This window comes from Emydura macquarii, unplaced genomic scaffold (genome assembly GCF_026122565.2).
Source record: "Emydura macquarii macquarii isolate MOO-44397 ecotype Brisbane River unplaced genomic scaffold, CSIRO-AGI_Emac_v2 contig_839, whole genome shotgun sequence".
Lineage (NCBI taxonomy): Eukaryota > Metazoa > Chordata > Testudines > Chelidae > Emydura > Emydura macquarii.
In genome coordinates this window covers 1882707-1908890 of record NW_027130976.1, presented here as the reverse complement: position 1 = coordinate 1908890, position 26184 = coordinate 1882707, and the positions used below count along the sequence as shown (strand labels likewise).

General features: G+C 45.3%; 3 protein-coding genes across 8 annotated transcripts in view; 1 reads left to right on the top strand and 2 right to left on the bottom strand.

Moving 5' to 3' along the window:
- TMEM231 (transmembrane protein 231) overlaps positions 1-25520 on the bottom strand; it is a 31314-nt gene extending 5794 nt beyond the window's left edge. The window contains exon 1 of one of the 4 annotated variants that reach the window (XM_067543435.1): positions 25327-25520. Coding sequence is in view for 2 of the 4 variants with exons in the window: in XM_067543432.1 (XP_067399533.1) it covers positions 1381-1543 (163 nt within the window). In the remaining 2 variants the exon portion in view is untranslated. Of the gene's footprint in view, positions 1-545; positions 773-1380; positions 1709-25326 lie in introns of those variants that run through there. The other 3 variants (XM_067543432.1, XM_067543434.1, XM_067543433.1) reach the window with 3 other exon arrangements.
- Positions 1721-19818, top strand: GABARAPL2 (GABA type A receptor associated protein like 2). Its single transcript, XM_067543436.1, has 4 exons — positions 1721-1964; positions 4574-4629; positions 15077-15249; positions 19213-19818. The coding sequence occupies exons 1-4, from the start codon at positions 1931-1933 to the stop codon at positions 19301-19303; spliced, it is 354 nt and encodes a 117-aa protein (XP_067399537.1). The 5' UTR covers positions 1721-1930; the 3' UTR covers positions 19304-19818.
- Positions 25521-25614: 94 nt separating the features above from the next.
- The window catches only part of ADAT1 (adenosine deaminase tRNA specific 1), a 42437-nt gene continuing 41867 nt past the window's right edge, over positions 25615-26184 (bottom strand). For 2 of the 3 annotated variants that reach the window (XM_067543421.1, XM_067543427.1), the window contains one exon: positions 25615-26101. In XM_067543421.1, coding sequence (XP_067399522.1) covers positions 25969-26101 — 133 coding nt within the window. In that variant the 3' untranslated portion in view covers positions 25615-25968. The remainder of the gene's footprint in view (positions 26102-26184) is intronic. The other variant, XM_067543424.1, reaches the window with a different exon arrangement.

Genomic DNA, 26184 nt, shown 5'->3' with positions numbered 1-26184 from the left:
AGTCTGTTCCAAGCCAGTTTCAAGGAATTAAAAGAAAGCCTGTGAGAAGTCAAGGCCATAGCCAAACCTGACAACGCTGCTCAGGTACCAGGCCACTCCAACTGGCATCAATGCCTCAGAGCCTCTGGCATCAGATACTCCACCCCAGGGACATCACCATCTCCTGGGAGACTGGTGGCAGGCCTGGCATGCAGGTTCAGGGTGGAGGGAGGTGCTGCTTAGGGGCAGGGTGAGGGTGTAATCCCTCTGGTCTGGTGGGGCCAGCAAGGCAGAGGGTCTGGGGGCCCCACAGCCTCAGATGTCATTGCCTTGCAGTGGCTCTGAGGCTCGGCAGCAGATAGGACAGCACCCAGGGCAGGGCCTCCAGGGAGTCTCAGGTTGGGGGGGGGGGGGTCGGCGGGGTGCCTTAGCTCCCAAGAAGCTGCAGGAGCCTGGGGCTGGGCAGGCCTCCTGGAGGGGGCGGCCCCAGGGGACAGCAGGGTCTGGAGGCCGGGCGAGGGCCGGAGGTGGGCTGGGCCCAGGATGCCCCGAGGCGGGGAGCTCACCCTGGCTCCGATAGGCCACCAGCAGCGGCGGCAGATAGGTGAGCGCCCACAGCAGCAGCAGCCCCAGTGCGGCTATGGAGCAGAGCCCGGCCCGGTAGCGCGTGCGGAGCGCGGCCTGGGAGAAGAGCTCGAGCTGGGCCATGGCGCGGGCGGCAGACAGCTCGCAGGCACGCGCCTCGCTCTGTGAGTTGAGGGTCCCCCAAAGGTTGCTGGGGCAACGGTTACAGATTGAGACTGACAAGAAATCAAACGAATCAGCGTGCCCGACTCCAACTGGGCGGGATGAGCACAACCTTAGCCAATGATAATGCGCCCTGCGTCCAACAGCGAATCAGAGGCAAAGCCTGGACTGAACATAAGGGCTCAGTCCCCGCCCGTTATTGGTTCGGGTGTTGTCATAACAGCAGTAGATCGCGTCCGTGGGACTGCTTTCCCCCCATGCCCAGGGGCCCCGGCCCCGGCGGGGGGCTGAAAAGAAAACCAGCGGCCCGGTCCGTAACGGGGGCTGGGGTCTCACGGTTCAGTTCAAAGGGACCGTTCCAGGACGAGCCAAACAAGCAGCGACAGCGTTGTCAGGCAGCGGGCGTCCTCCCAGGGCGGGGTATGCTCTGGGCCGGGCCGGGCCGGGCCGGGCCGGGCCGGGCCATCTCATCTCGGCTCACACCTGAGCCGCTGGCAGCGGGCGCCTAGTGCAACGTCTCCTGACCCCTGCTAGGGCGAGCGACGCGCTCTCGCCGGCCCTGGCACAAAAACCGGCTCCGTCCAACCCCCTCTCGCGCCGCCACAGGTGCTTCTGGCGGGGTGTGCACGCGGCTGGCTCCCTCCCACAGCCCACCGGCACTGGCGGTCACGGCGTGCCTGGGTCTGCCGGCGCTCGGCACCCGTCCCCCTAGCGCGGGAGGCGCTGAAGCGCTAGTAGCGAGGCAGGGCCGGGGCAGCCTGCGGCGTTGACGCTGTGTTGTTCCTACTAGCTCAGGCTGGGTTGGGGGCGGCGGCATGGCGCGCAGCGTTACCGAGCAGGCTGCCGCGCGGAAGGGGAGGCCGGGGACTAGGCGCACTCAGCCGTACGTTTAAGTCGCAGTGACGTTACGAGCCACGTGACTGCCCGAGGCTGCAGGTAGGGGCGCGTCGCACGCACCATGTGACACCGCCCACGGTTCCCGGATGTCAGGGCCCTTCCCCCATCCCGGTTGCTCGGTCACCATAGGGCGGAAGCCCCGCCCCTTCGTCTGGTTGCTAGGGAACTTGTCAGCCGGAAGCCCCACCTGCCGAGCTGTTGTTGTGACGGTGACAGGCCCGGCCCGATCCGGTACTAGCCCCCCCGCCCGGACCGCCGGGCACTGATCCTCGCTGGCTCCCCTTCGCCCCGTGCAGGGCCCCGCACCATGAAGTGGATGTTCAAGGAGGATCATGCGCTGGGTAAGAGGGCGGGGTCCGGAGCCGCGCAAGGTCGGGACAGCGACCCCTTGCTGACCCGCCCCCGCCCTACTCTCGCTAGGCCCTCAGCCACTATTCCCCGCTGCTGGGTCCCCGCAGCGCCCCCAAGCCTCCCCCGCAGGCTCCTCCCTCAGGCGCTGCCCTACACGAACACAGGGACGCCACCCGCAGCCTCCCGGCACTGCCCCCCCAATCAGGCACCATCTCCCCATAGGCCTCGCCTAGTTCACGTTCGCTCTGCCCCCCTCCGTTGGGCACTGCCCCTCCCCCAAACGCAGAGATACTCCTCCAGGATATGCCTCTTTCCAGTCCACTCCACTCCCTCCCCCGCAGGCAGAGGGCACTGATCCTGCTCTCCATAACCCACCCCCACTCATCACCCCACTGAAGGTCTTTAGTAGAGACACATGGCATACCAGGGGACCCTAGCATTGTCTCTCCTCCTGTAAAGATGCTACTTGTTATCCAGGCGTTCAGTCCATTAAGTAGTATAGGGAGATGTGAAAGGGTGCTGGGCAAGGGAGAGAAAATGGGACGTGCAGACTTTGACTCCCTCAGGGAACTGATGGGCAAGATCTCCTGGGAGGCTAATATGGGGGAAAGGAGTCCAGGAGAGCTGGCTTATTTTAAAGAAACCTAATTGACGGCACAGGAACAAACCATCCTGATGTGCACAAAGACTAGCAAATATGGCAGATGTCCAGCTTGGCTTTACAGAAATCTTTGGTGAGCTTAAACACAAACAGAAAGCTTACAAGAACTGGTAGCTTGGGCAGATGACTAGAGAGGAGTATAAATATATTGCTCAAGCATGCAGGAGTGTAATCAGGAAGGCCAAAGCTCAACTGGAGTTGCAGCTAGCAAGGGATGTGAAGGATAACAAGAAGGGTTTCTATATTTATGTTAGCAACAAGAAGGTAAAGTGTGGGCCTATTACTGAATGGGGGAGGCAACCTAGTGACATGATGTGGGAAAAACTAAAGTACTCAATACTTTTTTTAGCTTTGTCTTCAGAGACAAGGTCAGCTCCCAGACTACTGCACTTGGCAGCAAAATGGGGAGGAGGTGAGCAGCCCTCAGTGGTGAAAGAACAGGTTCAGGACTGTTTAGAAAAGCTGGACATGTACAAGTCCATGGGGCTGGATGCAATATATCCGAGGGTGGTAAGGGAGTTGGCTGATGTGATTGCAGAGACATTAGACATTATCTTTAAAAACTCGTAGTGACCAGGGGAGGGCTTGGATGATTGGAAAAAGGCAAATATAGTGCCCATCTTCAAAAAAGGGAAGGAGGAGGATCCGGAGAACTACATAGCAATTGTTCTCACCTCAGTCCCTGGAAAAAAACATGGAGTAGGTCCTCGAGGAATCCATTTAGAAGCACTTGGATGAGAGGAAGTTGATCAGGAACAGTCAGCATGGATTCACCAAGAGCATGTCATGCCTGACCAACCTGATTGCCTTTTATGATGAGATCACTGGATCTGTGGATGTGGGGAAAGCAGTGAACGTGATATACCTTGACTTTAGCAAAGTTTTTGATATGGTCTCTCTCAGTATTCTTGCCAGCAAGTTACAGAAGTATGGGTTGGATGAATGAACTATAAGGTGGATAGAAAGCTGGCTAGATCATCAGGCTCAATGGGTAGTGATCAATGACTTGATGTCTACCTGGCAGCCAGGATCCAGCGGAATGCCCGAGGTGTTGGTCCTGTGGCCGGTTTTGTTCAAAAATCCCATGCACTGCTACAGACTGGGGAACAACTGGCTAAGCAGCAGTTCTGCAGAAAAGGACCCGGAGATTACAGTGGACAAGAAGCTGGATATGAGTCAACAGGGTGCCCTCCTTGCCAAGAAGGCTAATAGCATATTGGACTGCATTAGTAGAAGCAATTCCAGCAGATCTAGGGAAGTGATTATTCCTCTCTATTCATCATTGGTGAGGGCACATTTGGAGTAGTGTGTCCAGTTTTGGGCCCCCCACTACAGAAAAGATGTGGACAAATTGGAGAGAGAGTCCAGCAGAGGGCAACGTAAATGATTAGGGGGCTGGAGCCCATGACTTATGAGGCGAGGCTGAGGAATCTGGTCTTATTTAGTCTGCAGAAGAGAAGAGTGAGGGGAAATTTGATAGCAGCCTTCAATTACCTGAAGAGGGGGGTTCCAAAGAGGATGGAGCTAGGCTGTTCTCAGTGGTGGCAGATGATAGAACAAGGAGCAATGGTCTCGAGCTGCAGTGGAGCAAGTCTAAGTTGGATATCAGGAAAAACTTTTTCACTAGGAGAGTGGTGAAGCACTGAAATGGGTTACCAAGAGAGGTGGTGGAATATCCATCCTTAGAGGTTTTTAAGGCCTGACTTGACAAAGCCGTAGCTGGGATGATTTAGTTGGGGTTGGTTCTGCTTTCATCAGGGGGTTGGACTAGATGACCTCTTGAGATACCTTCCAACCCTAATCTTCTATGATTCTATGGGGGAGATTCTCCCCTCTGATCCTGTCTCCTCCATGGCTCCCATTCCTCATAGTTCTACCCCACTCTGCCCAGGGTGTGAGCTATATTGTCATTATTCTAATTACATGTTTTCTTAACAGAGCACAGATGTGTAGAGTCTGCAAAAATCAGAGCCAAATACCCAGACCGTGTGCCGGTGAGTAACCATGCCAACCCTCTAACACCACACCCCCGTCCCCCATCCCATTACTCTGTTCAAGTGAGTAACTCAGTAAACTTCCTCTCCTCCTGCTGCCCATCTTTGATCATTCTGTCGAGTAGCCTCATGCAGCTCGCCAGACTAAGAGGACTAAGACAGACTAAGACGACTACCCCTCTGGAACTCATATTTGACTATGTTAATTGAGGTAAACAGGGTTTTGTAAGGATGGCAGGTCCACATGGCACTGTTATGAACCTGGGTTTTTAAAAGAGAGTGGTATTAAACAAGCCAGTCCTTGTGACATCCTGTTGTGAGAATGGATCAGGCAGGATCAGCCCCGGTAGTAGCAGTTCTAAACATTTAAAATTGGGGGAGGGGTTCGCTCTAGAAATGTGGCTTATTATGCAAAAAACCCCATGTTTTTAACCAAACCAGTCTTTTTGCCAAGAACAGTTTATTTCAGATACCAACTTTTACAAATATTTTGCATCAAACATGTTTTTGCTTTTTTTATAAAATATTTTTGTGACAAAGAACCTGCTGTCTCCTTCCCAGGCTCCTGTCTGCATCCTGGGTGGCAAAGGTCAAAGTGGTCAGTTGCTGGCATCAGTAGTTCTACTTGTGGTCACTTGAATTTAGGGAAGTTTAAATGGCCCCGACACTCAGAGGGACACTAAGGTAGCAAAACCTAAGGATGTTCTGCTTTCATCCTATCTATGGGACCTGTAGGAGTTGTAGAGTGGTAACAGGTAACACCATCCATAAAAGACAGTATTTTTGAAATTTGGTCAAGAGCCAAGTTGCCAAAGGGCTGGGGGTGTCTATGAGCCTCTAGGTCCCTAGTTGGGTCCTTTGTTGAGGGGAACGATGTTTCCTTGAGCCTCCCGAGCTGTGACATTCTGGGGCCCTCACAGCTAAATAAACAAACACCAATTAAGGCATGAAATTTGATCCCCTTTTTTGATTGATCTTGCTCTGCTTTGCTCTGCCAAACATAGTAACATATACCAGCTGTCCCAAGCCCACTCAAGTAGAGCTTTGGGAACCCAAAGAGGAGATGAACAGAATCCTCTCTGAAGCTCACTCTGGCACTCACTCTACAGACCTAACTTATTTGTGCAGCATTCTGATATGAAAGTGATGCGCAGTATTGAAACACTTGAGAAAGACTGGTACCACTGTTACAGGTGCCTCCCCTCCAACACACCCTGGTTTCCTCTAGAAGGCCTGACAGACCTCTGTTCTTGTCTGGTACTTGGGGGCGCAGACAGCAGAGAGTCAATATTAGGCAGGTCCTTTCTTTCATCTGTAGGTGACATCTAATCCTTTCTCACCCCAACATCTTCCTTTTTTTGCTTCTGTGGCCCTTCTTCCATCTTTTTCCCTCCTTGTCTTCCCCAACCTTACCTCCCAGCTTCATGGAATTTAAGGCCAGAAGAGACCATTGTGATCATCTAGTCTCACCTCCAGCATAATTCAGAACAGAAAATTTCATCAAGTGATTCCTGCATTAAGAACAGTAACTTGTGGTAGAACATGTGTCAAACATTGCCCCCCAGGATGTGTTTATGTAGCTTGCATGGCATATTCAGACTCTAACCCACATTTTAAAAAGCTTTTTTAAGTAACCTGAGTACAACCAATGCAATGTTGCCTTCCTCAATCTTTAGACAGCTTGAAACAGTGACTCACAAGAGGTGAACTCCTGACTACCACTACTTATCTCATTGGGGTGCTAGCTCTAAAGCCTAGTGACACTTTAAATGCCACCATTAACGATGAGTGACTGTCTGGCTCCTTGCTGGAGTTTCTTTTTCCATGCTTACATTGACAAGATGTACAAAAGTTCATATACAAATGCTAGAAGTCTAAATACTACGATGGGTGAACTAGAGTGCCTGGCATTAAATGAGAATAGGCTTCGTGGAAGCTTGGTGGAATGAGAATAATCAGTGGGACACAGTAATAGAGTACAATATATAGGAATGACAGAGTGGGTTGTGCTTGTGTGGGGAGTGGCACTACATGAGAAAGAAAGCATAGAGTCAAAGTAAAAAATCTTAAATGAATAAAACTGTACCTTAAAATCTCTACAGATAGAAATGTCATGCTTGAACAATAAGAGGATAGCAGTAGGAATATGCTACTTGACCAGGATGGTGATTGTGAAATACTCAGGGAGATTTGAGAGGCTACAAAGGCAAAAAAACTGAATAATAATGAGGGATTTCACCTATCATATTGAATAGGTATGTGTCACCTCAAGACGGGATGCAGAAATAAAATTTCTAGACACCATAAATGACTGCTTCTTGGAGCAGCTTGTCTTGGAACCCACAAGGGGAAAGGCAGTTCTTCATTTAGTCCTAAGTGGATCACAGGATCTGGTCTAAGAGGTGAATATAGTTGAACTGCTTGATAATAGTGACCATAATGTAATTAAATTTAACATCCTTGTATGAGGGAAAAGTGCCAAAGAAACCCACCACAGTAGCATTTAACTCCAAAAAGAGGAACTGCACAAAAAAACAAGGAAACTAAACAGTCACAAGGGTGAAATGTATGCAGACTGCTGCATGGAGACTATTAAAAACAACATAATAGAGACTCAAGCTAAATGTATACCCCAAATAAACAAAAAAAAAACCAAACCAAAACAACAATAACAATATGAGCACCAAAAATAACAGCAAAATATACCAAAAATAACTCTGCTAAACAGTGAAAGAGGTAGAGGCAAAAAGGTATCCTTTATAAGTCAAATCCTAGTGAGGAATATAGAAAGGAGCATAAACTAAGATAAGTCAAGTGTAAAAGTATAATAAGGCAAGCCAAAAAAGAATTTTAAGAGAAAACAGCAAAAAAAAAAAAAAAAAAAAATTAAGTACATCAGAAGCAGGAAACCTGCCAAACAGTCAGTGGGGCCACTGGATGATCAAGGTGCTAAAGGAGCACTCAGGAAAGACAAGGCCATTGAGGAAAAGCTAAATTAATTCTTTGCATTGGTCTTAACTGCAGAAGATATAGGGGAGGTCCCCATAACTACCATTTTTTACGTGACAAGTCTGAGGAACTGACCCAGATTGAGACCATAAGAATGGCCATGTTGGGTCAGACCAATGGTCCATCCAGCTCAATAGGCTGTCGTCCAACAGTGGCCAGTGCCAGGTGCCTCAGAGGGAATGAACAGAGCACATAATCAAGTGATCCATCCCATCGCCCCCCAGCTTCTGGCAAACAGCAATCCCTGTCCATCTGGCTATTAGCCATTGACGGACCTGTCCTCCATGAATTTATCTAGTTCTTTTTTAAACCCTGCTATAGTCTTGGCCTCACAGGTTGACCTGCGCATTGTATGAAGAAATACTTGCTTTTGTTTGTTTTAAACCTGCTGCTTATTAATTTAAATACGTGAACCCTAGTCCTTGTGTTATGAGAAGGAGTAAATAACATTTCCTTATTTATGTTCTCCACACCAGTCATGATTTTATAGACCTCTAGCATATATCCCCCCGAGTCGTCTCTTTTCCAAGCTGAAAAGTCCCAGTCTTATTAATCTCTCCTCATACGGAAGCTGTTCCTTACCCCTCATCATTTTTGTTGCCCTTTTCTGTACTTTTTCCAATTCCAATATATCTTTTTTGAGATGAGGCGACTAGATCTGCACGCAGTATTCAAGATATGGATGTACCATGGATTTATAAATAGGTCATATGATATTTTCTGTCTTATTATCTATCCCTTTCCTAATGATTCCTAACATTGCTAGCTTTTTTGGCTGCCGCTGCACATTGAGTAGATGTTTTCAGAGAACTATCCACAGTGACTCCAAGATCTCTTGTGGTAACAGCTAATTTAGACCCCATCCTTTTACATGTTTAGTTGGGATTATGTTTTCCAATGTGCATTACTTCGCATTTATCAGTATTGAATTTCATCTGCCATTTTGTTGACCAGATGAAATTCAATATTGAATTTTTGTAAGATCCCTTTGTAATTCTGCAGTCTGCTTTGGACTTACTTGAGTAGTTTTGGATCATTTGCAAATTTTGCCACCTTCCCTGTTGACCCCTTTTTCTAGATCATTTATGAATATGTTGAACAGTACTGGTCCCAGTACAGACCTCTGGGGGACACCACTATTTTCCTCTCTCCATTCTGAAAACGGACCATTTATTCCTATCCGTTGTTTCCTATCTTTTAACCAGTTACTGATTCAGAAGAGGACCTTCCCTTTTATCCCAGTACAACTTACTTTGCTTTAGTGCCTTTGGTGAGGGACCTTGTCAAAGACTTTCTGAAAATCTAAGTACACTATATCCACTGGATCACCCTTGTTCACATGCTTGTTGACCCCCTCAAAGATCTCTAGTAGATTGGTGGGGCATGATTTCCCTTTACAAAAAACATGTTGACTCTTCTCCCGGAGGTGTCAGTAAAGGTGGTTTTGGAATAAATTGATAAATGACCTAGATCACATGGTATTCACTCAAGAGTCCTGAAGGAACTCAAAGATAAAATTACAGAGCTATTAACTGTGGTATATAACCTATCGCTTAAAATTAGCCTCTGTACCAGATGACTGGAAGGTAGCTAATGTAATGCCTATTTTTAAAAAAGGCCCCAGAGACAATCTTGGCAATTACAGGCCAGTAAACCTAACTTCAGTACGAGGCCACAGTCAGAAGGAAAATCATGCCTCATCTATTAGAATTCTATGAACAACAAGCACATGGGGTGATCCAGTTGATGCAGTGTACTTGAACTTTCAGAAAGCCTTTCACAATGTGCAACACTAAAGGCTCTTATGCAAAGTAAGCAGTCATGAGATAAGAGGGAAGGCCCTCTCATGGATCAGTAATTAATTGGTTAAAAAACAGGAAACAAAGGGTAGAAATACATAGGGGAAACCTGGCCATTGAGAGGGGCAAATAGCAGGGCCCCTAAGGATCTTTACTGAGACCTATGTTGTTCAGTATCAGAGTCATAGAAGATTAAGGTTGGAAGGGACCTCAGAAGGTCATCTAGTCCAACCCTGCGCAAAGCAGAACCAACCCCAACTAAACCATCCCAGCCAGAGCTTTGTCAAGCCGCAGCTTAAAAACCTCTAAAGATGGAGATTCCACCACCTCCCTAAGTAACCTATTCCAGTGTTCACCACCCTCCTAGTGAAAAAGTTTTCCTACTGTCCAACCTAGACCTCCCCAATTGCAACTTGAGACTATTGCTCCTTGTTCTGCCATCTACTACCATTGAGAACAGCTTAGCTCCATCCTCCCTGGAACCCCCTTGCAGGTAGTTAAATGCTGCTATCAAATCCCCCTCATTCTTCACTTTTGCAGACTAAACAAGCCTAGTTCCCTCAGCCTCTCCTCAGAAGTCTTGTGCTTCAGCCCCCTAATCATTTTTGTTGCCCTACGCTGGACTCTCTCCAACTTCTCCACATCCTTTTTGTAGTGGGGGGCCCAAAACTGGACAATGCGGCCTCATCAACGCCGAATAAAGGGGAATAATCACTTCCCGTGATCTGCTGGCAATGCTCCTACTAATGCAGCCCAATATGCTATTAGCCTTCTTGGCAACCAGGGCACACTGCTGACTCATATCCAGCTTCTTATCCACTGTAACCCCCAGGTCCTTTTCTGCAGACTTGCTGCATAACCAGTAGGTCCCGAGTCTGTAGCTGTGTATGGGATTCTTCCATCCTAAGTGCAGGACTCTGCACTTGTTCTTGTTGAATCTCATGAGATTTCTTTTGGCCCAATCCTCCAATTTGTCTAGGTCACTCTGTATCCTAGGATACAGGATATATTAGAGAGACCAGGTGGGTGAGATACTATTTTTTATTGGACCAGCTTATGTTGGTGAGATTAAGCTTGTCTCCCTCACCAACACAAGTTGGTCCAATAAAAGATACTACCTCACCCACCTTGTCTCTCTATAGAGACATTTGATGTTCTGGAAGGGTACAAGGCACCGATTGTCAACTTTAACTCTGCATTAATGAAGTTTTGGGGCAGTAAATTTCCCCCTTTTCTTTGAAGTAGTGTGTTAAGTAGGGGGGCATGGTTGAGGTGCATCACTGTGGGGAAAATAAGAGATCTTCCACAGAAGAGCTCCCATCACTCAGCTATCAGCAGTGCTCTCCTCTTGGCTCCTCTGTGCCCCTGATAGGGCTTGATACGCAATGGGTTGTGGAGGGAAGATGCTCCACAACCCATTGCTTACCACATCTATCAGCTGGAGGCAGTAAGGGGGAAAGGACAGGAGCCCAGATTCCCTACCCCATTTCAGGGGTCTGGTATAGGGGAAGAGGTTCTGCACAACCATGTGCTACGTAAGAGGATTGTGGTTGTGTGAAGTGGCAGATTCAACTCAATAGGATAAAATCATAGAAATGAGGGGCTGTAAGGGATCTCCAGAGGTCATCTAGTCCAGCCTTCTGTGCTGAGACAGGATCAAGTAAACCTACACCATGCCGGATAGCTCTTTGTCCAATCTGTTCTTAAAAATCTCCAATGATGGGGATTTCACAACCTCCCTTGTAAACCTATGCCAGAGCTGAATTACCTTTATAGTTAGTTAGAAAGATTTTCCTGATATCTTATTTAAATCTCCCTTGCTGCAGATTAAGCTTGATACTTCTTGTCTTTCCTCCAGTGGACATGGAAAACAATTGATCACATTCCTCTTTATAAACTCCCTTAAAATAGTTGAAAACAGTTATCAGGTCATCCCTTACTCTTCTCAAGACTAAATATGCTCAGTTTTTTTTGAGCCTTCCTCTCCAATTTGTCCATATCTTTCTTAAATGTGGCACCCAGTATTGAACACAAGCTGAGGCCTCATCAGTGCCAAGTAGAGCAGGACAGTTACCTCCCAAGTCTTACATACAACACTGAAGTTAATACACCCCAGAATGACATTAGCCTTTTTTTGCAACTGCATCACATTGATGACTCATTCCGTTTGTGATGCACCATATCCCCCATTTCTTTTCAGCAGTAGCGCCACCTGGCAAATTATTCCCCATTTTGAAGTTGTCTATTTGATTTTTTTTTTCCTTTCTAAGTACTTTGCACTTGTCTTTATTGAATTTCATCTTGTTGATTTCAAACCAGTTTTCTAATTTGTCACGGTCATTTTTAATTCTAATCCTGTCCTCCAAATTGCCTGCAACCCCTTCCAGCATGTTGTCATCTGGAAATGTTATAAGCATACTTTGCTCTCCGTTATCCAAGTCATCAATGAAAATATTGACTAGGACTGCCCTGTGTGCTCTCCCTAGATGTACCCTCACACTCTAGCAGCAAAGCATTGATAACTATTTTTTGAGTAGTCTTTCCATCAGTTGTGCACCCACCTCATAGTAATTTCATCTAGACCACATTTCCCCAGAATGTCATGTGAGACTGTGTCAGAAGCCTTACTAAAATCAAGATGTATCATATCTCACACTTAATGAGAACACTTCATGGAGGTGAATACCGCCTGACAATAGCTATGAGACATCTCAGTGGGTGTTCTGTTGCTCTTCTGAATATTTACCCTGGCCCCTGTTACTGAATATAACACTATCTTCTTGTGCATGTGAATTTTAGAGCAATTTAAATATTGAAGTCAGATCCTTATTGTGGGGGGGTTATCCTCTTGTACAAATTTTCCCAAGTTTGTACCACAAAATATACCCCAGCTCCTCTTACAACTTACCAGTTTTTAAGATAATTTAATTATGCATTTAATTATGCGTTTTAGAGTATTTTGAAAATTAAAAGCAGCTCATTTGTATGAGTTCTGGATATTAACTGTATGAAGCTCAGATGGATATCAGCTTGGGGTAAAATCATTACAATGGTTTGAGCCCTCATGGTATGCAAAAAAAATTATAAGAATGGTCCATTTTTCTCTGTATAGATATAGAGGGGACACTCACCTTTTGAGTGCTTACTTGCAGCTGGGTGCAGTACTACAGTCTTTTTCCCACTCCTGGCGGGTCTTCAGCCAGGTCACACAGTCAAAATTAATCCTTTCTAGTATAGCAAAGAGTTCAAAACATGAAGAGTCTGTCTGTTCTCACTAGAGCTTTCAGCTCCAGCGCTGGATCCTGTGAAGTCAGCCCTTATCTTAGGCTTCTAAATAAGCCCTGTCCCCTTCCTTGGGCTTGGGTTAGGCTTGTCCCCCTCTTTTCTGGGTTCACACCACTTTGCCAATGGGGAAATTGAGGCCCACCCACTACTCCATGTTTCAACCCTGGGACCCTATAAACAGCAGCCACATACTGCTCAATTCAATTTGTTGCTGTTTCTCTGGGCCTCTTCCCTCATGGTCCCTTTATCTTCACCCTTTTCTCAAGGCCAGAGTTCTTTCCTCTCTTTCAGCAAACCCAGCTATGCAACTATAGTCAGCAATAAAACCTGGCTATTCCTCAGGCTCCTGTGGCCAGAGAGACATACCCTTCCTTGCTTCTCTGGTCCCAGCCCAGGGACTGACCTGCTAAAGGCTCTGCAGCTCTTTCATCAGAACCTACTGAGCTGACTGGCTATTGCTAACCCATCTAGCCCATGGAGGACCAGGTCTCTCTAATCTCTAAGATGGCTGCCTCAGTGAGGCCTCTCTAGGCAGGCTAGTAGCACACAGCTTTGCTGCTCCTTTCTTCACACAACGCTGCTTCCTGGGGCAGTGTGTAGCAGAACAGCGGGATCTCCAGTAAGGGCCAGGACAGCCTGGTACACCTGTCACTCTCTTGCATGCTTTCTCTCTGTGCTTTGTATTTTAGTAACCCCTTTTTCAATCTACCCCAGATCTGGACTACTAACCCTACATCGAGCCCAGATGAGGCAGAGGAAATTTCCAGGCAATCTGAGTATGCATGTGAATTTTAAAGCACTTAGAAATAGAAAATCTGTTAAACAGTAAGCTAGGCTTGGTTTACACTTAAAATTAGATTGACCTGGCTATGTCGCTCATGATGAAAAATTCACACCCCACAGCAAGGTAGTTAAGATGACCTGACCCTTGGCATAGACTCAGCTAGGTCAATGGAAGAATTCTTCTGTCGATCTAGCAACAGCCTCTCAACAAGGTGGATTAACTACAGCAATAGAAAACTCTCTTTTGTTGCTCTAAGAAGTGTGCTGCTGTAGTGTAAACTTTGCCAGTCTCAGGCCATAGCTACACCAGGAGTGCCTTACTAGTCTAGGAATACTGGTATACTCTACTGGCAAAGCACTGCTATTGTAGCCACAGTATACTGTGTACCAGTATAGTAATACCTCCCTCCCCCAAACAAAACAAGCTCTAGTGGTAAAAAGCTGAGCTTTGCCAGTATAATTGCATCTATACTAGTGATTCACATCTCTGAGTGACATTAGGTTTGCTGATATAAGTGGTAGTGTAGACACAGCCATACAGTTATGCTAGCAGAAGTTTGTAATATAGATTCTAAAAGGACTGAAGGAATAACTGTGACAATCTAGTCTGACCTCCTGCATAACACAGTCCATAAAATAATTCCTGTAGCCAGCCTCAGCCTTATAGTATAACAAGGCAGTAGCACAAATATAGTTTATAGGCCTGAAGCTAGCCTTTGCTTAGTCCCATCTTCTTTATTTATCACTAGCCCCACAATCTTCTCTAAAACAAATTAGGCATTAGGATAAAAAGTCAGGCTAAGATTGCATAGGGTATCAGTGATAGACATGGTGTAAAGGAGTTTTATCAAATTGCAAGGAGTTTCTCAGCATACAGCCTTACTTCTGCTGGGACCCTTGGCTCCAGGGAGTAACTACATCACTGAGCTCATGATTGTCTGTTCAATACACCCTTGGAGGCCTGTGCTTACTGAGTAAGAGGAAAGCAAGGAATTGTCATATTAGGTCAACGCCATGGTCTAGACCCCTATTCTGTCTCTGACAGTGGCCAGTGCCACGTGCTTCAGAAAGTACACGAAACCCGTTAGAAGACTATTATGGAAAGACATGCTTATAGCCCCTTTCTTATTTTGTATACCTTTATATCCCCTCTTCTGGTTTCCTCTTTCAAATTAATAGGCCTGATGGTTTGCCATACTCCCTCATTTTTCTCACCCATCTCCGAACATCCTCTGTATTCGCTGTATCTTTTTTGAGTTAAGGTGAACCAGACTGAATACAACATCCGGGGCATGCCCCTGATTTATATAACAGTGCTGTATTTATTTCAGTATTTTCCTTCCATTCCTTATGTGTACTAACATTTGGTTTTCCTTTTTTAAATGCTGCTGCACATTGAGCAGGGTATTTTGAGCTGTCTACAGTGGATGAATCCAATTAGGATGGATTAATTTCACCATCTCTGTTTGACATCCACCTGCTCATACCATTGTAAGCTTGTCCTAGCAAGATATAGAATAGTCTGTCTAGATCTGCCCAGAAAAGCCTCATCTTTGTATTTACTTTAATAGGTCATTGTGGAAAAGGTCTCAGGCTCTCAGATTGTTGACATTGATAAGAGGAAGTATCTGGTTCCATCTGACATCACTGTGGCCCAGTTTATGTGGATCATCAGGAAGAGGATTCAACTGCCATCAGAGAAAGCAATATTCCTCTTTGTAGACAAGACTGTCCCACAGTCCAGGTGAGAGGCTGTTAGACTGGAATTTGTGTGCATTTCACTAAAGATATGTGAGCCTGATGGACTGAATTCTGCTATGTTAGTGTTAACCCCTCATTGATATCCAGAGGAGCTGCTCACTGAGAAAGTAAAGGAAAAATGGTTTGCTATTTTAATCTCACTGCTTTAATTTTTCTCATTTATTTAAATGCTGGCAAAATACAAAACCCCCTCTTATTTCTAAGAATAAGCTGAAAGAAAAGATGATTGGAAAGCAACTCAGTTGTAACAAGCATCAGGGAAGGATGATGGGGAAGGCTATTCAGATGCCACGTAGGAGTCTGAAACATTGTTGGTAAACTTCTTGCTAAGAAAGCAAGTTGACAAAGTGGATGGCACTGCAGGAAGAGTTCAGGAATCATTTTAGTATCCTGGAGAAAGGGTCACTAAAATCCTCTTAGACTGTAATTTCCTTGGGGCAAGTACTGTGCTTCTTCCATGTTCTCTACAGCACCAAGCACAATACCAACAGTAAAAGTTACATTCAGAATGTTACAGTTGCATGATTAAATACTCAAAGCAAGGGCATACCAGAGGGCAGGTTCCTGGAATCAACCTTAAATCTGCCCCCTGGTATGTATGAATCATTATAATGCAGACTAATCAGATAGCCACCTACTTCCTCAAATAATACAGTACAGTATTATAAATTTTTTCTATAATCTTGTAGTGTGCAAAGTGAATGATGGGATGGCCCCTTGTCTTATTAACTGATAACTTAAAATTAACTTTTATATAGAAATACATTTCACTGGCTGCCTGGTATACACAGAATAATACATTGTAGTAGCAGATACTATACAAGTTGTAGCAGAACCTATACTGCATTATTTGAGAAACAGCATGTAGTCATGTTACATATTAACAGGGCAGCAATGTGGCATTACTTGATGTTTGTATGCATAAAAACTGTGCAACCTTAATGGTCTCTTCAGACAATCTGCAAAGGATTTTTTAAAAATTAGCATGTTATGGGTTATTTTCTCTTTGCTGCTTTATTGCGTATGAGGGCCTGAAAGGGATTTTTTTGTTTTATTTCTTCCTGCTTGGTTTCTCAAATCTGTTCTCTCTGGTATTGTCGTAACATCTCTTTGTGTGTATCTCAGACGTGAGTTGTGAACTTTCACATATTAACTAGAGGGACAAGGGTGTTGAATCTTTAACAAAGACATCTTTTTGCACAAATATTAACAAAAAACAAGGTTTAAACTAGAGGGTCACACATTGGAGAGGACTCCCTTGTATATTCCTCCATTCGCCCACATGCTCCCTCTGTGCCACCCTGCTACCTCCTCCTCTATTTAAAGGACTCACCACCCCCCCACTCACTCCCTCATGCCAAGCTCTCTGTGTACCCTTCTGTAATGGGGTCCACTCGTTTTTTGCAAGTGCCCTTATTGGGTATGCGTGTACTTGCTCTTTTTTTCAACTCTGCATTACTCGCAGTGCCTTGCGCCAGTTACCACCCTCATCAGGTGGATCTTGGGCAACTCAGCCTCCGGTCAAGTCACACACAGTCCGTATGTGAACAATACAAACCCCTTCTGGTGTACAAGTCCAACAGGGGCTATCACAGTACCCTCCATTGGTCTCTTCCTGCAGCCCCTTCTAGTCTACCTCTCAAGTGATCCCTTCTCTGGAATGGAGCAGTGCCCCCAGGGCTTCTTCCATGGAGACTTTTTGTCTCTTGAAACTGACCCCAGTTCTCCAGCTGAATCACTCATTTCAGTTCAGTTCTCTCCCCTTCAGCAGCATTAAGTCCTACACAGGCTGACCCTTTTCCAGGTCTTCAACCCGTTCCCTGGACTACTCTCTTACTCAGGGCTGGGGGACCCGGGCCCACCCATTACTCTGAGTCCTGAGTACCCTATAACTAGCAGCCACCTGCTGTGTCCCTGGCTCCTTCACCTTCACCCTTACCCCACCGCTGAAGTCTTTCTTGAGTCTCTGCAGCCAGTCAGAAGAACTGTTCTTGCTGCCTTAGCTCCAGTCAGCAACTGATCTGAGCCTGCTGGACTCTGATTGGCTCTTTTCCCACAGTCTCTCTCTGCAGCTTGGAGAACTCTCCTCTACTGCCCTTTCTTGGGACAGAGTGTAGGGGGCTCCAGGCCTGGTACACCTCATCACACCTCCTTATTCCCTTCTTCTCCCATGCCAGGGACGTTGTGTCCACCCCTACTGCCTCCCAGTGCTTCCCCTTTCCCTCCGCTATTCTTATCTTTTCTTTTTTTCAGGGTGCCAAAAAACTATTGGGAGGATGGGCAAAGCTCAAATGAGGGATATTAGACTGCAGTGTGTTGTTGGCTGCCATCAACTGATTCCTTGATTTTTAGACAATTGCAGAGGCGAAGCTGCTGGTTCTGCTAACCAGATGCCAGGGGCTTACGCGTCCTCCATTTCAATTCCCACCAAAATGAACAAGGTTCTGCCCCTTCTGCACAGATCATTCCTTGAAATGTTGTCATTGAGGGGATGTGACAGTCAGGAATCATCGTGTTACCTCCAAACAGAGAAGTGAGTCTCAAGTGAGTGTAAGACCTCACACAGTCAGCCAAACACCTTTACTGAAAATCCAGCCTCCTCTCAGCTGCTCATCACTTTGTGCTAAAGTGCACAATTTTACAGTGCTCCAGGCACCCTGCAGGGACTGAAAGCCCATTTAAACAACAAACAGGAAATAAAACTTGTTTTTGACCAATCTTTCAGGCCATTATACATCATAAAGCAGCATAAAAGGTCACAGGACTTTTTTTCGTTCATTTTACAGATCAGTTACTATTCAACACATACCTACGACATATCATTAAACAGAAAGTTACAGCACTAGAGCAGCCTGTTCTGTACAAGGTGCATACTTATGACAATGGGATGTAGGGAATGCTCTTACCTCATTGTACAATGAATGAGGCATGACTACTACAGAGATCATCGCATACCTTAGACTGCAATGAATGAAGCAGAGCACCATAGAATCCTTGCCTTCCATGTACCATCTAGCAGATTTTTACCCCTTCGTAATGCAGCGAGGTTAACCATATGTGCATGCTGAGTGCAACCTTCCTTTGTTTGGAACGTTGTTATTCCCAAAGTACTGGAACTGCACAAAATGAGTAAGGCCTTCATCACATGGTCAAATCAAAACTTATTTTCACATGGACACTCAAAGGTCCTTCTCATCAATGAGGATTAGCTTCCTACCAAATTTAAACTTGCTGCCTATAGACATTTTGGAGCAAGAGTTATTCAGATTAGTCTCTATTTTATAACAGGGAAGGTGTCCATTTCCCCAAACCTCTCATTCAGAGTGGCTGAATTTGAAATACTTTTTTACAAATTTTCAAAATAAATTCACCTTTGGATAGAGAAGGGGCCTTGAAAATTAGTCCAACAGATATAAATTTCATAAGGTTATGAACAACAGAAAACTGGAATAGGGGATGGGGGAGTTATAAATGGAAACATTCACAGAATCTTAATTATAGGTGGTGATGGTACTTCAGCTACAATAGAAATGGGCTCTTGAGTTCTAATCCCACTCTTTCTGATGCCATCCCAAGACTACAGCTTCAACACTTCTAGACTGGAAACGTATCAGTTCCTTAGACCTCAAACAGCATCTACTGAAATCCACATTTGTGTAGATCCATAAACTAAACAGTAAAAATCCAGGCATTTTGCAGATTCCCAGAAATTCTTTGAGCACCAGTGCTAGAATATCTGGACTCAGGAGCAGTCAGGGCTATTGGTGAAGACTAAGGGATGGGCATGCCTGCTGTGTCTCTGGAATCAGTAGCTTTTCAAATACTCTCATTCATGTATTTAAACTTACACTTTTCTCTTTATGCCATGCAGTAATTGTTACCATATGCAGCTCTGCTGAATTGAGCAATTTTTCATTGTGTTTTCTTTTCTTTTTCCTTGTTCAAGCCTAACTATGGGGCAGCTTTATGAGAAGGAGAAGGATGAGGATGGATTCTTATATGTGGCCTACAGTGGAGAAAACACATTTGGCTTCTGAATGCTGGGCCCTGGCTGCTGTACCATCCCGCTATGTATCTTGTAAATAGCCAATTGTTTTCAGTTCTGACACCCAGAGGCTTCTCCTATATACATCATGCACTTGTAACTGGATTCATTTCCTAATATATTGATAGGTCTTGTTTTATTAGACTGGTAAATTATCAGAGTTTTGGGTTCTTCCCTCCCCCCCCCCCTTTGTTGTGCATTGTCCTCATGGCTAAATTCCCAGAGCCTCACCCCTCTGGAACACACATTTAATGACATTGTTTAACTATTGAAGCGAAGTAGTTGGGCTACTAAAACCTGAAAAAGAGGAATATGCATTTATTCTGGATTTAGTTTGAGGTGTTAGCTTGACAAGTATTAAAATATTAATTAGTTTTAGTCATGGGAACACTGGCTTCACTAGATTATTCTGAGCAGTAGCAAGATGCTTATCATATTGAACTGAGTTAACATTCCTCTTTGAGTTCTATTAGGGAATAAAACTACAATAAAAATTCCTCCCCCACACATGCTGTTCTGTGGCAATGTCCTTTCTTTACCTTAATTTGATCAGCAAGTTGTGCTTGTCAGGATTCCACAGTGAGGAGCATACGGTTACCCATGAAAGGAGGAAACGAGCTGGCCTGCGAGACCAAATCACTGGCTGCAGCAGCCAGGCCACATTAGGAGAGAAGCCAAGAGTTCCCAATGGGACCCAGCTATCAGTGGAAGAGTAAGGTCCAAGGGAGCTGGGAAAAGAGAACTGGGCAATGGGATTGCATATATGCAGAGGGGCTGACAGTCAAGGTGCTGGAAGCACATAGAGGGGCAGAGGAGAACCAGGTAGCAAAGGAGTAAGAGAATAATACACTAGATAGGAGATGGAGATTAAATGAAGAGCAAAAGGAGGCAGTAGGACTAATTTTTTCAAAATCAATAATTGCATGGAAGCATGTTAAATACAGAATGCCTTTTCCAGGGAAGCAACTGCTGTGGTTGTCACAGGGATATTGCATTATTGTGAAAGGGAAGTGTTCCCAAGACAAGCCTTCTATGCAGATGCAGTCTCTACTAGAAGAGGCCCAAAGTGGAATTAGCAGAGGTGGAACAGGCCAGGGAAAACAGATATGTGAGAGGTTTATGTACCCTTAAAAGCAGTATCAGTCCCTCCACTTCATGACCAATAAAATCCACACCAAAGTCACGATTGGAAAAAAGGTATAGCCGCAGCCCAGCCCTCTCTGGGTCCATCTGCACAGCAGCATGGGAGTGTCATGCCCAGCTCAGCAGCCACAGCCGGGACTGAGCTAGCACACTCACAAGAGCAGTGTGTATGGCAGCTCACGCTATCACTTAGCTACAATGGCATCCAGGCTCCTAGGTATGTGCGTGGATGGCTAGCTCAGGGTGCCCAGTGCCCACACTGCTATTTCTAGCTCACCAGCTCAATGAGAGCGGGGCATGTGGTCCACCTGAGCTAGGAATTACGCCTTCCAGTTGCTCTGCAGACACACCCTGGCAGTAAACAGGCTCTGAACCCAATAAGTAGGGCTGAAATTGTTTTGATCCTCACTTTCTTTTTGTAATGGTGCCCAAGGGCCTTGGAGAACTAGGACTGAATCACAGCATAGTCTCTTTGAGATCAGGGCTCACACTTCGCTCAAACCCAGAACCAAGTGGCATTAATTATGCAGGAGGCTCTCAACTTCCTCATCACTGGAGTCATGCTGTTCCCCTGCTTCTATATACTCAGGCTAGATTGGGATAGAACAAGGAGAATGTGTGGGGCTGAGTGCAGAGGAGAAAGCCTCTAGTTACATGTCAGGGGAGCTCATGCTGTGATGGGTAGGACAGATGGCTCCATGGCAAGAGGTGAGTTACTGGAGTATTGGCATCTCTGCCTGGAGGAGGGACTCACTAACCCTAATACTTGAGGCTGCAAACAGAAAACCCTTTTTTAAACACTAGGGTGCTAGTGAGTTGTTTTTATTTTTTTTTAAATGTACCAGGTCAATGTGGAGTTTATCAGGGTGAACTTACACAAGTTGAACATTTCAGGAGGTTACACTATGTCTAAAGTTAGGATTGACTCTAAAGGTCACATTTACTGATAGTCTGAAAGGACTGCACAGAATTTCTTTTGTTGGGAAGAGAAAAGATCCTGTGAAATGTTGATAGTGTCCTGTTATTAAAGCTGGTTTCAACAGTGCAGCGTGCTCCTTGCATCTGAGAAAGTGCTTTTGATCAATAAGCCTTTCATTATTGTAGAGCTGCTGCAACGGTCCTGTCATCATTTCCATTTCATGGGTTAACACTACTCTGTGTTTGTTTTGGGCAGAAACTTGGCATAGCAAGTCTCTGCCTGGAGGGACTTTCTGGCCCTAGCTTTCAAAACTTGGAAGGAAGGCAATAGGGTTAAGCAGCTTTTTTTGGTATCCTTTATAATTAAAAAGGAGCTTTGTATCTTTTAAACTGAAACACTGCACCATTTGTCCATAGGCGAAACTAGCAGCTGGCTAGTTAGAACATAAGTTGAAGCAGATGATTATATAATTCAGACAGATGATTCACTGGTTTATCACTTAGCCTTCCCTGAAAACTTTAAACACAGTCTATTGGCGCAGCTACCCACACCTTGACCGGAACAAGCTTTAACCACAGTGGCATGACAGGCTGAAATGACTCTTTTTGGAATTTCCTTCATGAATACCTGAAAAAACAAGCGCTGACTTTATTTCTCCTAACATTAGCTCATAGATCACTAGCCAGTCTAGACTCAGCAGCTCAGAGTCACGAGGAAAGACTGGGCAGCAAACAAAGGAATCAAGGACTGGGCTCCATAAGGGTCCCTTTATATTGTATCAAGAGATGAATATATGTAGGGTGGCAGCATAATAGAGCGAGCGATTTTTCTTACTGTACATCCCTGCACAACCATTCTCAGAATGGGAAAGAATGAATGACAGACAGGATGTTTGGATCCAACAGGTCCCCTCTTCCCCCCACATTCCCTCTTTAGTATTGGCAGTGGCAGCTCATTGTGTGCACTAGAAAAAGCAGGAAGTGTGTAAAATAGGAACTTCTTCAGGGATTCAATGCAACTGCCATTCCCTCCCTCGGGCTCTTCCCCCCATCCCATTCCCCAACTTTGCCAGGGTCTGTGTATGCCCCTATTCTCCCCTCCCACCAGGGGTTCTGTATCCCCTCATCTCCACCTGTACACATGCTGTATGCCCCTCCTTCCTTGGGTTCCCTATTCTCCCCCCACCAGAGGTTGCATGCCCCCACCAATTCTCCAAAATGCTTTGGGCTCTGTGTGCACACATTCACCCCCTTACTCTTCATTCTTTCTGTTTCAGGATGTTAACATTTTAACTTGTATTGCAGGATGGACAGTAGTGGGGGTGCTGTTCTGGAGAAATGCCTTCCTGATTCTCTTAACTGGTTCTGTGATCTATAGGCAATTACAAAGAAGGGGTAAACTGAGCGCTCTGTTAACCAGATGCTACAGGACTCTGCCCCCCCCAGCTTCCCATTTTCACCAGAATCAATAGGGATCTACCCCAAAGCCTAGACCATTCCCTGAAATGTTGGAATTGATGGGATATGGTGTTCAACTCTTCTTTCTCATCAAAGAGAGAAATACCATTAAATTGAGTGACAAGGGATAAAGGTTATATCTTTTATTAGACCAACTTCTCTTGGTGAAAGAGATGAGCTTTGAAAGTTCTTCTCTTTCATGAACAGAAGCTGGTCCAATAAAATATATACCCTCCCCCACCTTGTCTCTAATATCCTGGGACCAACACAGTTACAACACTGTCAACATGACATTGAGTGCAAGGCCTCACAAGCTCAGCCAACAAATCTTTCCAGTGCTGTTTTGTTTGTTCTAACTCTTACCCTGCTGTGTGGGTTCACTAACAACTCATCTGGGCTACACACCTCTGACTCTCATTGTCCCCATCCCAAAAGTGAGGTTAATGACATGGGGAAAGTCCCCAAAGCTGCTGACTTCTCCTGGCGCACATAGGAGAAGCAGGCACACTACAGGCCTTGCTCACTGCACAAAAGCATGGGGAAATGTCCCAGAGCCAATCACCCTTTGAATAGCCAGGCTAAAAGCATAGGAAAGAGCTAAAATAAAGTACATCTCCCAACTGCTCATCTAAAAGCTAGTCTGAGGCTACGTCTGGCAGGACAACTAGCCTTATATAACTTGTTCTAACATTACAGCTGGAGAGGAAATGGAAACATTCCAGTCTGGTTTGCAGGTTCACTGGAAACCTGGCTTATGAATAACAAAGGAGGAAAAGCACATTCAGAAGATATGGTTTACACTGGCTACATGGTGTCTCACAAGACTTCAGGGAAGGGAAGGATGTAATGAGTCTGGAAATGTACTGGTTAGTTTTGGTATTAGTATATTATAGTGCTCTAACTGCTAAAACCTGCTGCTTCTCCATCTCAAGTGACCATGCCCTCTTTCTAGATGCTTTACATTCCTGCAGTTCACCCCAACCCCAAAATATACTGGGTCTGGCTTGACTTCCAGCTAATAAGTTCTAGCTATCAGCTCCTTCACCCCTACACTGGCTCATTTCTTTCAAGATGGTTAGTCTTTCTGGGATGTTGATACTGGCTATGAAAGGTATGGGAGTGGGCAGATTAGACTCAGGCTGTCTCCTCCTCCACCTTTATCACTTACTACAAGAAACCATAATTTAGCCACTCTGTGAACCAAAAGGATTTGTGGTAACTCAAATTCCCACTCTTCTACATTCACTCCTCGAATCAGTTCTGTCATAGATCCCACTCAGTCCCACAAGTAACTCAGCAGACTCATTTAAAAAAATCTCAGCTGCCTCAGGATGGGTGCCTTTACCTCTCCAATGTCAAACAGGATTGGCTAACCCTTGTTCCCCTTCCCTGTGCTCTTCCCTCCTTCTGTTCCTCTCAGATTAAAAGATCTTTGAGGCAAGACTGCAGACCTTGTCTACACTAGATCTTTTGAGTTACAGTTTATACCAGTTCCCCAAACAAAATTAGCTATACTAGCGAAAGGACTTTTTTTTTTTTGTCAGTGTAACTGCATCTACATTAGGCTTATATCAGCAGAGCTACGAATAGAACCACCCCTGACAGCTCTGCTGGCAAAGTTTTAAGTATAGACCAGGCCTCAGGCCTCTCCTGTTCTGAAAAGTACCATGCATAGCCATGGTGTTTTACCAGTAATAATACAGTGTATCAGAGAACAGGTTTAACAAAAGTCACCCGATAACAATCCCCAAATCCCGATGATCCATTTCTCCCTCCTATGTATGAAAGCAGGATACAGCTCTGCCCAACGATTCTGTAAAATGTAGGTTACAGAAGGACAGATGTACGAGGGAACATGGCTCTTGGGTGATTATATAATTCCAGCCTGGGGCTAAAGAACGAAAACACTTCCACATGAACTGTCACTAACTCCAAGATGGAAGAGTCTGGATGGACCACACAACATTTCCCTGAGTTTGACTAGGACATTTTCCACCAGTCTTAGACTGTTCTGCCATACTGATGTTATTTAATAATATTTTGCTTAGAAATGCATTAAGAGTGCCTGACAGGGCTTCTGTATATTGCTACCAGAAGCCTCTCCACCTTCTACCAGGCTCTTAGTTAACATTTGGCACAAGCCAAATGGTACTTTCAACATGAGGCTCTTAATGTTACAACCAAGATCTGTTTTCCCTAAGGATAAATGGTTAATAAAAGGCTTGGGTGTCTCAGTATTAGTATTTCTGTCATGAACCCGTTGGCATAGACTTCATAGCTTCTTATATCACTGAAAACGGTTTCTAATTGAAATGTGTTATCCATTCTGCTCTCTGATTAAGATTTAAAAAAAACAAAAAAAAACAAAAAAACCTTCCCCACTGTAAAACGCTGAGGCTTTTACAGAAAGATCTGAATATAAAAATTACTGATGGTAAGCCCAATTTTTACCCCACACTTGTCACATTATTTCTCATCAGTAAGGTGACCAGATACCTTGGTCCTCTGGGACTGGTCTTGGCTGAAGGTGTAGTCCCACTGTTCCAGTCAGTCCAGCTGAAAGCAGGGTTCTGTCCTAGTTTCACTAGAATCCTGAACCCATTGGAAGAGAATAAGTTAGTGCCAAATAAACGGGTTTGGAGGCTGTATCACTCTTGCAGCAGAAGGAAAGGGTGATATGTCACGCCTTCCTACTTTCAGCTCCCTCATCAAAGAGATCAGATTTTGTAGAAGATGGATCGGGAGTTCCCCTGTTCCAATGCCATGGTACATGCAACTCAGAAGTGATTGTCCAAGCCTAATTTATATTTTGTAAAGAACAACATATAGAAGAAGCAGGTCTCAATCAGCAAAACAAGTTCCCTTTTCTATCCCCCTCCCTCAGAGCTCAGGCCCAGATTTTTAAAGATACTGAGGCATTGCTGTGCTCAGCCTAAATCCCACACTCCCTTGGAAAATGAGATTTAGTCTCCTAAATCAGTCAGGCATTCCAATGACTCAAATATCTTTAAACAGCTGGGCCACAGAGACAAGGTGCTACCTTCAACTGAAAGCCAGAATTTGGCCCACGTGCTAAAGCAACATCTCCCACTCTTTGTCTAAAGGCTCAATCCATGCTGGGCTCACATAACTCCCGTCTTAAGTAAACTGCAGGTAATCCTTGGTATTCTTGACCCAGGCTGCTAGGGACTGGCTACGCAGCACTTTCCAAGCTTCTTGATAATTTGCTGCAGCTTCCTTGTACTCCCAGTAGGTCTCCAACTTCTTCACCCTGATAGGAAATGCACCACAACAATGGACAGGTTTCAGTTTTCTTATTAACAGGATGTTAGCTTTCCATTTTCGACAAATACC